The sequence below is a fragment of the Hermetia illucens genome, chromosome 3 (genome assembly GCF_905115235.1).
Source record: "Hermetia illucens chromosome 3, iHerIll2.2.curated.20191125, whole genome shotgun sequence".
NCBI lineage: Eukaryota > Metazoa > Arthropoda > Insecta > Diptera > Stratiomyidae > Hermetia > Hermetia illucens.
In genome coordinates this window covers 134008076-134021121 of record NC_051851.1, presented here as the reverse complement: position 1 = coordinate 134021121, position 13046 = coordinate 134008076, and the positions used below count along the sequence as shown (strand labels likewise).

The 13046-nt window shown below is 41.3% G+C and overlaps 1 protein-coding gene across 1 annotated transcript; it reads right to left on the bottom strand.

The window, feature by feature from the left end:
- Positions 1-472: 472 nt before the first annotated feature.
- On the bottom strand, positions 473-12824 carry LOC119651101 (heparin sulfate O-sulfotransferase). The gene is made up of 7 exons (XM_038054456.1): positions 12335-12824; positions 12046-12272; positions 1823-1908; positions 1608-1746; positions 1442-1539; positions 1128-1250; positions 473-1052 (listed from the first exon to the last, which is right to left on the bottom strand). The coding sequence occupies exons 1-7, from the start codon at positions 12468-12470 to the stop codon at positions 809-811; spliced, it is 1053 nt and encodes a 350-aa protein (XP_037910384.1). The 5' UTR covers positions 12471-12824; the 3' UTR covers positions 473-808.
- Between the last annotated feature and the right edge of the window lie 222 nt (positions 12825-13046).

Below are 13046 nucleotides of genomic sequence, written 5' to 3'. Positions count from 1 at the left end.
CTTAGCAAGAAGAATTGCAAACTCTTGGCCACGTTCGAGAGAAGAATCCGATTCCGTAGTCTACATAACGACGAAAACTATGAGCGATACCATGACCGTCAGGTTGTGGCTAAAATCCGGCTCAATAGGTTACGGTGGGCCGGTCACTTAATCCGTACGGATGAGGATGATCCCACCCGAAAAGCCTATAAGGGCAATATCTATGGTAGAAAAAAGACGAGGTAGATCGTGCCTGAGATGGAAAGATGCTGTAGGCCATGACGCCAGACGGCTTTTAGGTGTGCTGAATTGGTGGACCTCGGCGCAAAACCGGAATGTCTGGAATTCCGTATTAAGGCAGGCCTAGAACGGATATCGGTTGTTGCGCCGTTGATGACGATGATGTATTACAGTAACGGTTTGCAAGGAGATGCATACCGCCCACCATGAAAGTGAAAAAATACATGAAAATAAATATAAACAATCGTTTTACTTCTTTATAAAATCTTAGCACTTTATTTCATTCGTTCTATTTTCCTATCCGTGTTTTAAACAAAATTAGTTTCTTTGCTTCTTAGCGTAACAAAATGGTTTAAGGGAATATATTGTAAAATATATAAAAAATAAAATTCAGTCATACAATCTTTAAGCTGCGAAAAATAACAGAATTTCTCAAGGAAGGGAGCGCATAAAATATCAAAAACATTATCTATCTACAAATGTATATGAAAACTATATTGGAAAACAAGACATATCGAATGATTCGAGTATTTTTAATACATAAAATAATTACTAAATTATTTCTAAATAAAATACACGTTGAATGTTATTACTTTGGTCGTATTTTCTCATACATAAAAGTTTGTAGCTTATTTTTATCGGGAATAGTCAATTTCTTTCTTGTGAATTGAAACTGTTTCAAGGCAAATTCATATAATTCATTCTCCATTTTCCATATTTTAGATTGTTTTATTGCGGCTATAGTCTCATCACTGGGTGGAATTTTTGATGAAGTTTGCCGTAAGTGTGATTTATTGGAATGTTGATAGTGTTCTTTGAAGCCTTTAAATAGCCTGTAAGGCAATAAAAGAGAAATTAAATGTAATTTGACTAGACAGTGACGACAGTGACTCCTAGTGCAAACTCACCGTGGCAATGATTTCTCTAGGAGATCTATGAAATCTTCCATCTCCTCAGTTACTCCTACTAAAAAGTACTCATTAACAAGATTTTGCTTAGCTTGATTTAGTGCCCATTCGCTGCCAGGGTCCCTGTTAAAAATACATAAATATGAATCATTGGCACTATCTTGACATTGAAATTGGAAACAATTTTCCCAGTTTTATAGATGATACTTTGGAACACGATGTAACTCTAACAAATATATATTTATTGCCATTTTCCGCTTGCACGATTCTAAGCGAGAATTCAATAAAATAATAAAGTTATGAATAGTACTCACCAGCATTCTGCTGCATGCCCACAGAAAAATGGTATTTGCAGCCACATATTTTTCGGATCACAGTCGGGTTGCTTTTCTTCCACGCACTCATCAAATGTCTAACGAATATGTAAAAATATAGACGTCACTTACTAATAAAAGCACTCTTCCAAGGAAAATAACTTACCATTTTATTACCAGCTTTCTTTCTCACTAAGTTTGGCCTATAGTTATCACCGTAACGTAGGAAATAATAATATGAAACTAATCTATCTAACGGCTTACGCACTAAATTAATGTAAATTGGTTTGAAGGGCATTTGAAACCTGGAAAAAAATACATTTATTCACAATCAGATAATGGAGCCCGAATCGCCAAATTTTTAACATGTCTCCTATTTACCTGGAAAAATCAAGAAAGGCCATATGACCATGATAAAGTGCTGGCTTCATGGCATTCCACCCTGTAACATTCCGTACAAAACTGACCTGAAATTAAAAATGATGAAGTATAATAAAAAAAAATTATGGGATTAATACAGCTGCTTACGACAAAGTGTAGAGCAAGTAATAGAATTGAATTACTTGGGGTCAAGAATAACGTCATCAAGAAATTAGGCAAAAGAAGTAAAAACACGAGACACGAAGGTGGCTTGTACATCCTTGTACTCAAGGAACATTATGTGGCAAACTATACATATGCATGTGATAAGCGAAGCTCGTTATTTTAAATATGCCTAAGACTAAAAATAACATATTCAATAGAAACGCTGACTGACAAAAAAGTCACAACAGATCGTTAACCCATTTGAAATACTAATCCTAACTATATTGAGCGTCAATAGAAGTGATCAGATGAATAAATAAGAGTGTAAGGAAAGTCTGTGAAAACAATTACATACATAAATGGAGCTAAAACTGGCAATAGGACCAAATCCTCTATCGAGGAAAAGAACAAGAATTAATACAATTTTCAAGCTGGTATAGCACCTATGTGCCATTGTTCGTGGTTACCTGAAATGCATTTCAGCTCCCCCCACGAGTTCCCGAGATGCCTTCACCCCTCTACTGTTCTGCGCCAAGTGCCCTTGAGACGACCCTCTTGTCGACCATCTTGGGAGAGTGGACCCTACTGCATGACGTAGTCACCAATGCAATTATCGCCCATTCTTAATGCGTGAACATCATATTGCGTATGCGTGACAGGTCTGTACGACGACCAAGTTCTTCGTTTAAAATAGTATTAGGTCAGCACACTGATGAAATGATACGTCGCAGACAGGTCTTCACCATAATCTCAACTTGATCTTGGGGTTAGACAAGGCAGCGGAAGAAAATCTAGTACTGTTAATGCGTGGGGCAACATCCAGTTCGGTACCACGGTCGGCAGAAACCACGGTTCCTACATATACGAATTGATCGACGTCTAAGGTGGCCTGCCGAATAATGTAGACAGGTAAAGGACAATGACCCGTCAGGCTTAGAATCTTGATTTTGTGAATGTTTAGCATATCTTCAGTCCAAATCTACTTGCCTCCCTTTCAATATCAAGAGCCACTTAACTAACGTCCATCACCCGCTGAGAGAGCAAGCGGATGTCATCAACGTAGTCAAGATTTTTGATGAAAAATCGAAAAAATTGAACTCCTCCGCTGCCTCCGGACAAGGCAGCATTAAAAAGGTCACCCATAACAAGAAGAAATAATATCGGTGACAAGATGTAACCCTGGTGGACTCTGAATTGGACCTCAAATTCCTCTTAGATTTTATCTCTGTGCAGCATGTGACATGTTACGCTGTCATATGTCGCTCTGATAATAACTATTAGTTTCTACGGAATGCTCCTCCTGCGTAGAGCACCCCAAATATACTTCCTGTTCACGGTGTCCAAATCCTTCTCGAAAAAGATGAAGAGCAGATAACCTTCGCATTGCCACACTCAAAAGGAGTTTCCTTTTTGGAATCTTAACGATTCTTACATTCTGTAGAAAAGATCTCGGATTTGCAAGATTTCCATACGAATGGAAGTCACAGAGTTGCACTAATTGCAGATGCAGCGATAAATAACTCTGCGGGGGAAGAGAAAAGCAATGAATCCAAGGAAATATCAACCACAACTGAGCCATTAGGAGAAGATGCAAAATATAATGTCGAAGTTGACAGAACAGTCCATCAGGCAATTACAGAGTTTGAGAAGAGTACACTTATAAAGGAAGATGTGGCGTTGTTGCACAGCTTCAAGAACGCGACAGTGACAGTTCGCAGCGATATGCAAGGCTGTTTGTGAGAAAGAATTTAAAGTGTTGAGGGATGGATTGAGGCAAAGTCGGAGGAACCTAGGATAAAACCAGACATTTTGGAATCGTGATTGATGATGTCAACGAAGTAGGAATTAAAACGAAGTTTATTATCGAAGATTACACCTAGACATTGAAAGAAAGTCACTAATGATAGGGGTTGTCTACCAATAGAGTAAGAAAAGTATTTGGAGAAAGTTTAAACGAATAGTGCATCTAGTGGCGACATTTGGAGTCATCTTGTTAGCCGCAAGAGAGCATAGTCCAGCGGAGACGAAATGAAGGCAAATAATTTAAAGTAGCCTCGGGCAGGTGAGGATGAAGGCAAGGTCGTTAATGAAAAATAAGGATAGTAGGGGCCAAGTATAGAAGCCTGGGAATCACTAGCGGGAGCAGAGAAAGAGCGGGATAAATAACCATCAAAAGAAACTCGGCAGAAACGATTTTATAGGTAGGGAAATAATAACAGAGTAGGTCACAGGATTGTTGTGTTGTGAGCAATTGGCAGTGGAGTCAATAAAATTGATGAAAGAAGGGAAAGACTGGGTGGGGTTATGGGAATAGTGAAAGGTTTCAAATCACCGCGGACAAGACCGGCCTTGACGCTAAATAAGTAACTGGTATGCGCTTTTTTAATCATAGACTTCACAGTAGAGCCTTAAAATGAGCAAAATCGGAGTCATTCTTAGAAGCCAGAAACTTCTTCCGCAGTGCATTCTTCAGGCTAATATTTTTAAGGAACTCTGTAGTGAACCAAGTTGGATAAAAACGAAGACAAGAGGACGATCAGAACCGAACCTGCAAGCGACTTATCTGAAGTGACTCTTGCCACAATGCCTCACCAGAAGTTATTTGGTACAATGGGAACCGGGATGGCCCTCTGAGAGCACATGTTCCAGGAAATTCTTAGAGGATGTGCTCTCGGCCCAGTTATTTGCGGTTGGTCCCCTTGTGGGAGTTTCATGGTTGTTGTACAATTCAGCCGCCGTACGCCTTAATTGCGGCTGAAGTGTGAGATAAGCCTCGGATCCATTGGTATGAATGTTGAGCCTGCACTGAGTACAAACCAGCACCGCTATGCCAGTCACGGCGGGGCTCTGATTGTGGTCCCCAAATCAAGTGTCTTTCGAAGAAGACCGTAGGATTATGCCTATATGGCGGATACGCCCCCAGGATTTTCATGTCGCTGCTCAGAGACTCTAAGCTGTCGCCAGCATATTGTCTACACTGTATGCTTCGTTGGTTTGAACAAAAGAGGATGAAGCAGCACAAAAAACCAGTCGGCACGCCGGAAATGTGGCCAGCTAGTCAGCACTTGAGTCAACGAACATTAGAAGCTGAGCTTATAAAACGGGGCAGAAAAACAGATATCAATTCTAGTCCCACGGTACATTGTGGAATATGACCATCAAATTGAGAATGTTCAAAGATGTCAAACAAAAAATTAGGCCAATACGATAGTCTTCATTGGAAAAGAGCATCAGGAGCACCGTTTGAATACAGATATGAATAATGCATATTTATATCTGTATTCGTTGATACCATAAAAGGGAAATGTAAATTAATAATTATAATATAACTAAAATAATTAAAGTTTTGTCAAGTATTAAAATATTTAGTATATATTTAGACTAATGACATTTATGGGCTTAGTCCGCTGAAGAATGCAGCAAGTGGCTGCCGAAATACGTATTCCGTAAATAGTAAAAAATTCATGCACTTAAAGAAAATTGGAATTTGTTAATTCCTGAGCATGAATTGAGTCAATGAAGGAGAGCCGAGCGTTACAGGCAATACTATCAAAGATGAGCTTTTTCAAGCAAAACAAAGCAGCAGCGGATAGGGCCGCCCAGGCAGAAGAAATCTTTTGATGAGTGCAACGCTGTCCATTCTGCTCGACGGCGCGGAGGTTATAAGGATGGGTCGGTGAAAGAAATGTCACTTCTCGGCCCCGCCCTCCTCCTTTGTTCATTAAGTTTCAAAACAGAAACCAGCTTTAAAAAGAACTAATCGAGACTTTTCATTTGACACCTCACATGAATACATTCGGTGAAAAAAATGTTACACCTCCCTTTTGTATGTATAGAACATAGAACGATGTAACTCATTGTATATGTGGGCGTTCATAGTTCCAAACTTCCTATCAAATTTTGTGTCAATCGATATAACCGTTTCTGATAAATGCGTGTCACAGAAGAACAGACTGACCGATTTCAATAAGGTTTTGTTTTACGCAAAATACATGGGAAAATGGGAAATAAAAATAAAGAAGTACCTTGTAAACAGAAGACGAATTTCTACGTTCGAAAATTGGAACCAATTCTAATTTCAGAATGGCACTTGTAAATAAATTGTTTGCTCTAATTTCCAAGCTTTTCTAATTTCTGCGAGCGGTTACAGTAATATGTTTCAGTTGTTTACCACGATTAGGGGTTTCAGTTGTGTTCGGATATCTCAGTGGTTAGACCACTAGGCTGTCATACTGCCACTTCCGTCTTCTGATCACAGTGCGGACGAATGCCAGGCTTATTCGCCGGATCTACCGATGTTAATACGTTGGGCAACATCCAGTTCGGTGCTACCGCCGGCAGAATCCTCGCTTCCTAGATATACAAATTGATCGACGCCTTCGCTTAATGCAAAAAAGGGAGCGTGCGATGACCCGTCACATTGAGAACCTTGGTTTTGTTGTTGTTTATCTTTAGTCCAACACTACTGGCCTCTCTTTCCAAATCCAGAGCCATTTGGCCAATGTCCATTATCTCGCGGTAGAGCAAACAGATGTCATCAGCATAATCGAGGTATTTGTAGAAAGATGTCAAAGTCCACTAAATTTCTCCACGTCCTCTGGACAAGACAGCATGAGGGACGTCACCGATAACAAGAAGAAATAATATCCGTGACAGGATGCGGTGCAGCACGTGACATTTTGCGCCATGATATGTCGCTCTGATAATAGCTATTAGTTGACCCTTCTGCGCGCCATCAGTCCAGTCCAATAGAACCTTCAACCACTTCCGTTCATCGATCCGCTTCCACGATTCCGCCGTCAGCCAGGTCTTATGAGGTCTCTTCGGAATGTAGCCGACGACCTATGCAGCACCCGAGAAAAGAACAATTTTAATGACAGCCCAATGCCCATCGATATTCTCAGGCGGGTTACTCAGTATCTCTGCCATTCGATCAGCAACTCCGCCATGCTAGGTAGAGGAGGGTTTGAGGCAGCGTACTCTGTACTATCATCAGTAAAATAAAAATAAAATGCTGAGATCAGAGAAAGAGATAAATAAAATATAGTTGGAGTCATTCCACTATGCTAAATCCTACCTGATCTCTCGTGGTGACAGGTCCCGCGACAGACCGACCAAGAAAATGCATACAATGTTGTTACAAACAAGTTGATCGGATTGAGTCATAAGCCTCGGAGAAATGCTAGGGCGTCCACCACAGTCTACGCGGCAGGACGGGCCCCGATCCTGTCGAGAAATAGGCAAGGGTTCTTGACGCATGGACGGCGTCAGGACGTAAGCAAGTTAGTCCAAACGAAACGAACAAAACAAATACGTGTCTGCACGCTAAATGTTGGTACCCTAACTGGAAAGATCGAGGAACTCGCAAGAGCCCTTCGGAAAAGGCGCATTGATATCTGCGCTCTGCAAAAAACCCGATGGTCTGGTGCCAAAAACTGTGACATTGAACGCGAACGCGGTAAAAACGGCTATAAACTTCTCTATGTTGGTAGCCCACACACTCAAGATGGTGTTGGCATTGAAATCTCAGAGGGTTTCCGTGATTTAAAGAAGTCGAACGATTTGATGATCGGCTGATGAAGCAAATCGACTATATTCTCATAAGACGCCAACATTTTACCACTGTCACTGATTGCAAAGCCGTTCCCTATGAGACTATTGCACCTCAACATCGGTCGTTGATTGCCGTCCTGCGAATTAAGCCACCGATAAAATAGCGTGAGGAACGTACTGACCCACGGCGCATTAAATGGTGGCGATTTAGTGAGAACAAAGAAGAAATGATCTCACTCACACGATTACCGACTATTACAAATGTGGAAGAATCGTGGGACCAAATGAAAGACACGATCCACAAAGCGGCCTCTGAAACCCTCGGGGTCACCAAGCCGGGTAAACGGTACATCAACCGAGATACTTGGCTTTGGAATGACGATGTTGGAATGAAAGTCCGTGAGAAGAAACGCCACTACCACAAATTTCTCGACGATAAAACGCTTGCTAATTGGCAGATTTATAAGAATGCAAACCAGGAACCAAAGAAAGCAGTCGCTGTCACCCGAGCAGATCATTACAAAAATCTTTACGATAAACTAGACACTCGGGATGGCGAGAGAGATCTGTATCGAGTTACTAAAAGCCGTAACGAACGTACACAGGATATCGAATACTTATGTTGTGTTAATGGAAAGAACTGTCGAGTCTGCACGGCTACTCATCTGAAGTGGCAATAGTTACGAAACTTTACCAGGGATATACTGGTACCATGGGAATCGGGATAGCCCCTGGACTCACATATTTCAGGAGAATTCCTATTGTATGTGCGTTCAGCTCGGTTGTTTGCGGTTGGCCCCCTAGTGGGAGCTTCATTAAGGGGATCATCCCGTGTGTCGGGTTGGAGAAATCGATTTTTTTTTGCACGAATTGTATCTATATATAGTGGAAAATATGTGGGTAAAGGGATTTTCCGATATTCCGAGTAGTTCAGAAATTATAGTGTTAAACAGGTAAGGAGTTTGCAGCAGCGGCTAGAGTACTGGATGAGAAAGAGCATCGAATCTTTTTTTACCTGTTAGTTCTTTACCTGAGCCTTATAAATTCGAACACAGGTATAAATATAAAAAGATGGAAAACCAATCAATTGTCTAAACTTATTTGCTGTTTGGAATAAAAAGGATAATCCAGTCCAGAGTGAGCACTGAAAGGCTTTCAAGCTATACTCAGTTATAGTTTGTTGTAAGTATTGTGCTGTTTGTGTGTTCAGTGATTTTTTTAAATGGATCGTACGAAGGGAGATCGCTTTAACGTCATACTCGCACTAAAAAACGAGTATTTCATGGGAATCGATACTTATCAGAGAAGAAAAAGGACTTCGCATCAACATCAGCAAAGAAACTTTTAGCAAGCAACATGGATGTTCCAATTGCGACAAGTTTTGTATATTGTATATTGGATTTTGCTGGAGTTTGCTCCGGTATTTCTGCAAGTTTCTGCAAATAATAAAATATACGTAGTAGTAAAAAAGGAATGCGCAGGACATGTCGAGAAAAGAATGGGAACGCAGCTTAGAAATGCAAAGAAGAATCGCAAAGGCATTGGTGGAAAAGGGGCTGGAAAACTTACTGATAAGGTTATTAACGACCTCACTACATTTTTTGGGCTAGCTATTTGTCGACACGCAAATTCGATAGAAGGAATGAAGCAAGAAATTTGGGCAACTTTCTTCCATAAATGTTCTACAGATGAAAATCCTCAGCATCAAAATTGTCCAGCAGGCGAGGACAGTTGGTGCAAATGGCGCAAAGCTAAAGGAGAACTGGATAGTTTCCACCACGAGAAGGCACCTTTGACTGAAGAAGTTCAAACAGTCATCAAACCAATCAACGAAGATTTGTCACGGGATGATCTCTTGTACAGATGTTTAGGAGCAGAGACCCAGAATAACAATGAGTCGTTAAATGCATTGATTTGGACTTTCGCTCCTAAACACCCTCATTCTGGGGCCAAGGATGCAGAAATAGCCACTTTTCTGGCTGTAATTATTTTCAATGAAGGATTCAATGGCATTTTCAAAATCCTAGTGACAATGGGATGTCAAGTTGGTCACATATGTCAGGTTTATGCCGACCGCCTAAATGGAGCGCGAATTTGGCGGTCCGAACGACGATCGACTGACCTCTCTAAAAGAGCCAGAATTGAAACCAGAGGGCCACAATCGGCCTTACAAGACTTTTTTGAAGAAACGGAGGGTGCTCTCTATGGACCAGGTATAGCAGATTAATGCTGAGTTAAAATTTTACTGTTGATAATCACATTTAAATTTTCAAATGCGTTTTTCTCGAAACTACATCTTGAAAATCGGCTGCCACCATAGCTCAAAATCTATCCAACCAAATTCTTTGAAATTTTCAAGACTTCTTTAATACATATTTCTACGGTCCGCAAACTAGGATAATTGCAATCGGACTGGTAGTTTTTTTTAATTCATAAAAAAAGCCGTAAAAAAACACCAAAATCCAAAAAATAAAGCCCACCAAAAATTTACCTTCTAATATTTTCTAATTATCCTAGTTTGCGGACCGTAGAATATTGTCCACATTAAAATGCCGTTTAGTTTTTCTTCTTCAGATGAACACAGCGCCCTCCAGCGTGGCAGCAGAAAAACACCTTTTTTTGGAGATGGGTGCATAAATTGACACGAATTCCGAAAACTAGCTACGATATCAAGCTGAAAAATTTATCACATATACTAGAGATATCAATAAACATATGGTGAAAAAATCACCTTTCTATCTTTATCCAGTCCTCCAAAATAATTTTTCAAAAAAAGGCAAAAACGGCCGGGATGACCCCCTTAAGGTCTCAGCGTGGTGTTGTGTTTCAACACGGGTGCCGTACTCCTTAATTCGGTAGAGATTTTGGTAGATCTTGCATCCACCAGTATGAATGCTGAGCCATGCACTCAGTATAGACTGGTACCGTCGTAGCTTGCTGCGGCGGGGCTCGCATTGTGGTCACAAAATCAATCCGTGTCTTAAGAAGACCGTGGGATTAAGTCCACGAGACAGGTACTCACGTAAAACCCCCACGACCATCGATGTCAGCGCAACTGAAGTCGAGGAGGCAATAAAACGAATGAAATCGGGGAAAGCCACAGGACCCGACGACATCGCATCTGAGCTCTGGAAAACGAAGAGCTGGCACCCACCACTGTGGCTCTGTGAATTCTTTAGTCGGGTTATCGGGAAGGAAGAACACCATCTGACTGGTAAGAAAGTACCACTGATCCAATATGGAAAAAGAAAGATAGTCCAGCAGAATGTTCAAATTACCGTCCGACAACTGTAATCGCGAAATCGTTGAAATAACCGTTAATCAAGCTGGATTTGTCAAAAACTGCGAAACTACTGACGCAATACATGTTGCGCGGTTATTCATGGAGAAACACCGTGAGAAGCATCGCCCTCTGTACATTGCATTTCTGGATCTAGAGAAAGCGTTTGACCGTGTGCCACACGAACTAGCTGGTATGCTTTACGACAACACTTAGTACCAGAAGAACTCGTGCGCTGGGACCAATTGCTCTACCACGATCCGAAAAGTAAAGTTCGAAGTATGGAGGGCGTATGAAAACCGCTTCGTGTCTCTGTTGGCGTTCATCAAGGAAGCGCCCTCTCATCACGTCTCTTTGAACACCGTCACACGGGACATCCAACGTTTTTCTAGCATCGAATAGCAAAAATGATCTCGTACAACTTGTCCAAAAATAGAATGATCGCCTCATGAAACACGGTCTCAGATTGAATCTAACTGAATTTTTGACGACCGATCCCCATGCGTTATGAAATTGCTTCACGCATTAACGCAACCTGGATGAAGTGGCTTTCCACAACTGGTGTTCTTTGTGATCGACGTATCAACGAACTTCTCAAATCTAAAATTTACCGCAATGTCGTCCGTCGCCCTCCATGGTTCTGAGTGTTGGCCGAAATGAGGATATCCACGATCGTTATGGGGTTGCACCGATCGTGGGAAAATTGCGAGAGAGGCGTCTTCGATGGTTGGGTCACGCAATTCGTGCTAACGAGAATTCACTTGCCACGATTGGTCTGAATATCGAAGTTGATGGTAAACGACCAAAAGTCAGGCCGAAACAACGGTGACTTGATACGCTGGATAGAGATTTAAAAAAAAAGTCCCACCATCTGACTCCGCTTATGCCCAGAATGTTCAGTTTAGAGAAAGCAAGAAAGCAAGCATCCTTAGGACCCTCGCTACCGTTGTCGAGGAGCCTGTGCACATTCCAGAAACCAATCGCAGTCCGTGTTTTCGATAGCCAAAGGTCTGTGCCGTGAGGTCAGTCCCTATCCGAGACATTGTTGACTTTTCGGTAGCAATAATGTTTCAAAATTTGCAGTTTGCTAGTGCACAAATTTCTATCCCTTTTAGTCGCCTCTTACCGCAAGCAGGGAAGGCTTTGTGTATATTCTTAAGCCCCAACTCTCAGGGCGGATATTGGTCACCTTCGCCTTGGGCAGCACCATAAGGATTAAAGCTCTTTTAAAAGAAATTCAACTCACCTGGTTCGGCAACGATAGCACATGCATGTTGGCCGTTACGTTGATATGTAGCACATGATACTTATTCCGTTTACAGAGATCGTAGGCAATATTCACGAAACTCGTTGACCCTGTTTTTGGGACACGATTATAAATCACAACCAAATTTTGATCGAAATCATATGTAGCAGGCGCTGACAAGGCTAAGGAAGACGAAGGACCCCCGGCGGCTGATCGCAACGCTGCGCCTGGAATAGGAATTGTAAATATGTAAGTACGTCATGAAAAAATGACTGAAGTTGGGTCCTACCATCTGCCAAGCGGTTACTCCTAAACTCTGTAAACAAAATCCAATAGAATGCGCAGCTAATAACCACCAGAGCCGCCACGATAATCAACAAAAATAACTGCTTTGAAGTTAACATTTTGCCGCGTCGAAATCTCATCGGATTCAGAGTAGAATTTCATTGCATTTGAGGGACAATTTCTTTTCCGTATGGGACGACGTTGGCGAAATTGACGAGAATATCACTGGCGCGCGTAGCTAACGACCGTCTAACAGCAAGTTTGCTCCACTTTGTGTTACTACCCGAAAATTTGTACAATTGGCGTTTCTGTTGGAATATTTATTGGTAATCAAAATATAGGTGTGTTACATGACGGCCGGATAACACGAGCGGAGAATGGGCAATTGATGTTTTGACATTTTGACATTTCTTATCAGAAATCGGGCGCCTGCGGCACAGCACATCTTGCGATTTTTTCTTGGACGGGGAATTTTGTAAGACACTGTTGGCATTCTTGGATGGAGTATGCATCCTCTGCGATTTTTATATATTTTCTTTGCATAATAACTGTTTATTCAATTGATCATTGGTTTTGAATAAAATCGAAGCTTTTAACATATACGGGTGGTTTCACTGAATTAACTTTAAGCCAGATTTCACCACCTCCGAAGCAACTTTGGTAACAAAGGAAATTCTCGTAAAAACTGCAAAGATTTTTCGAAATATTAAGAAAGT

Excerpts from the sequence above, each read along its gene's own strand:
- LOC119651101 (XM_038054456.1), bottom strand. The coding sequence starts at position 12,470 with ATGAGATTTCGACGCGGCAAAATGTTAACTTCAAAGCAGTTATTTTTG. Across the intron at positions 12,273-12,334 it reads GAGTAACCGCTTGGCAGATG|GCGCAGCGTTGCGATCAGCC; the intron begins GTAGGACCCAAC and ends TTCCTATTCCAG. Across the intron at positions 1,251-1,441 it reads GGGCATGCAGCAGAATGCTG|GGACCCTGGCAGCGAATGGG; the intron begins GTGAGTACTATT and ends TATTTTTAACAG.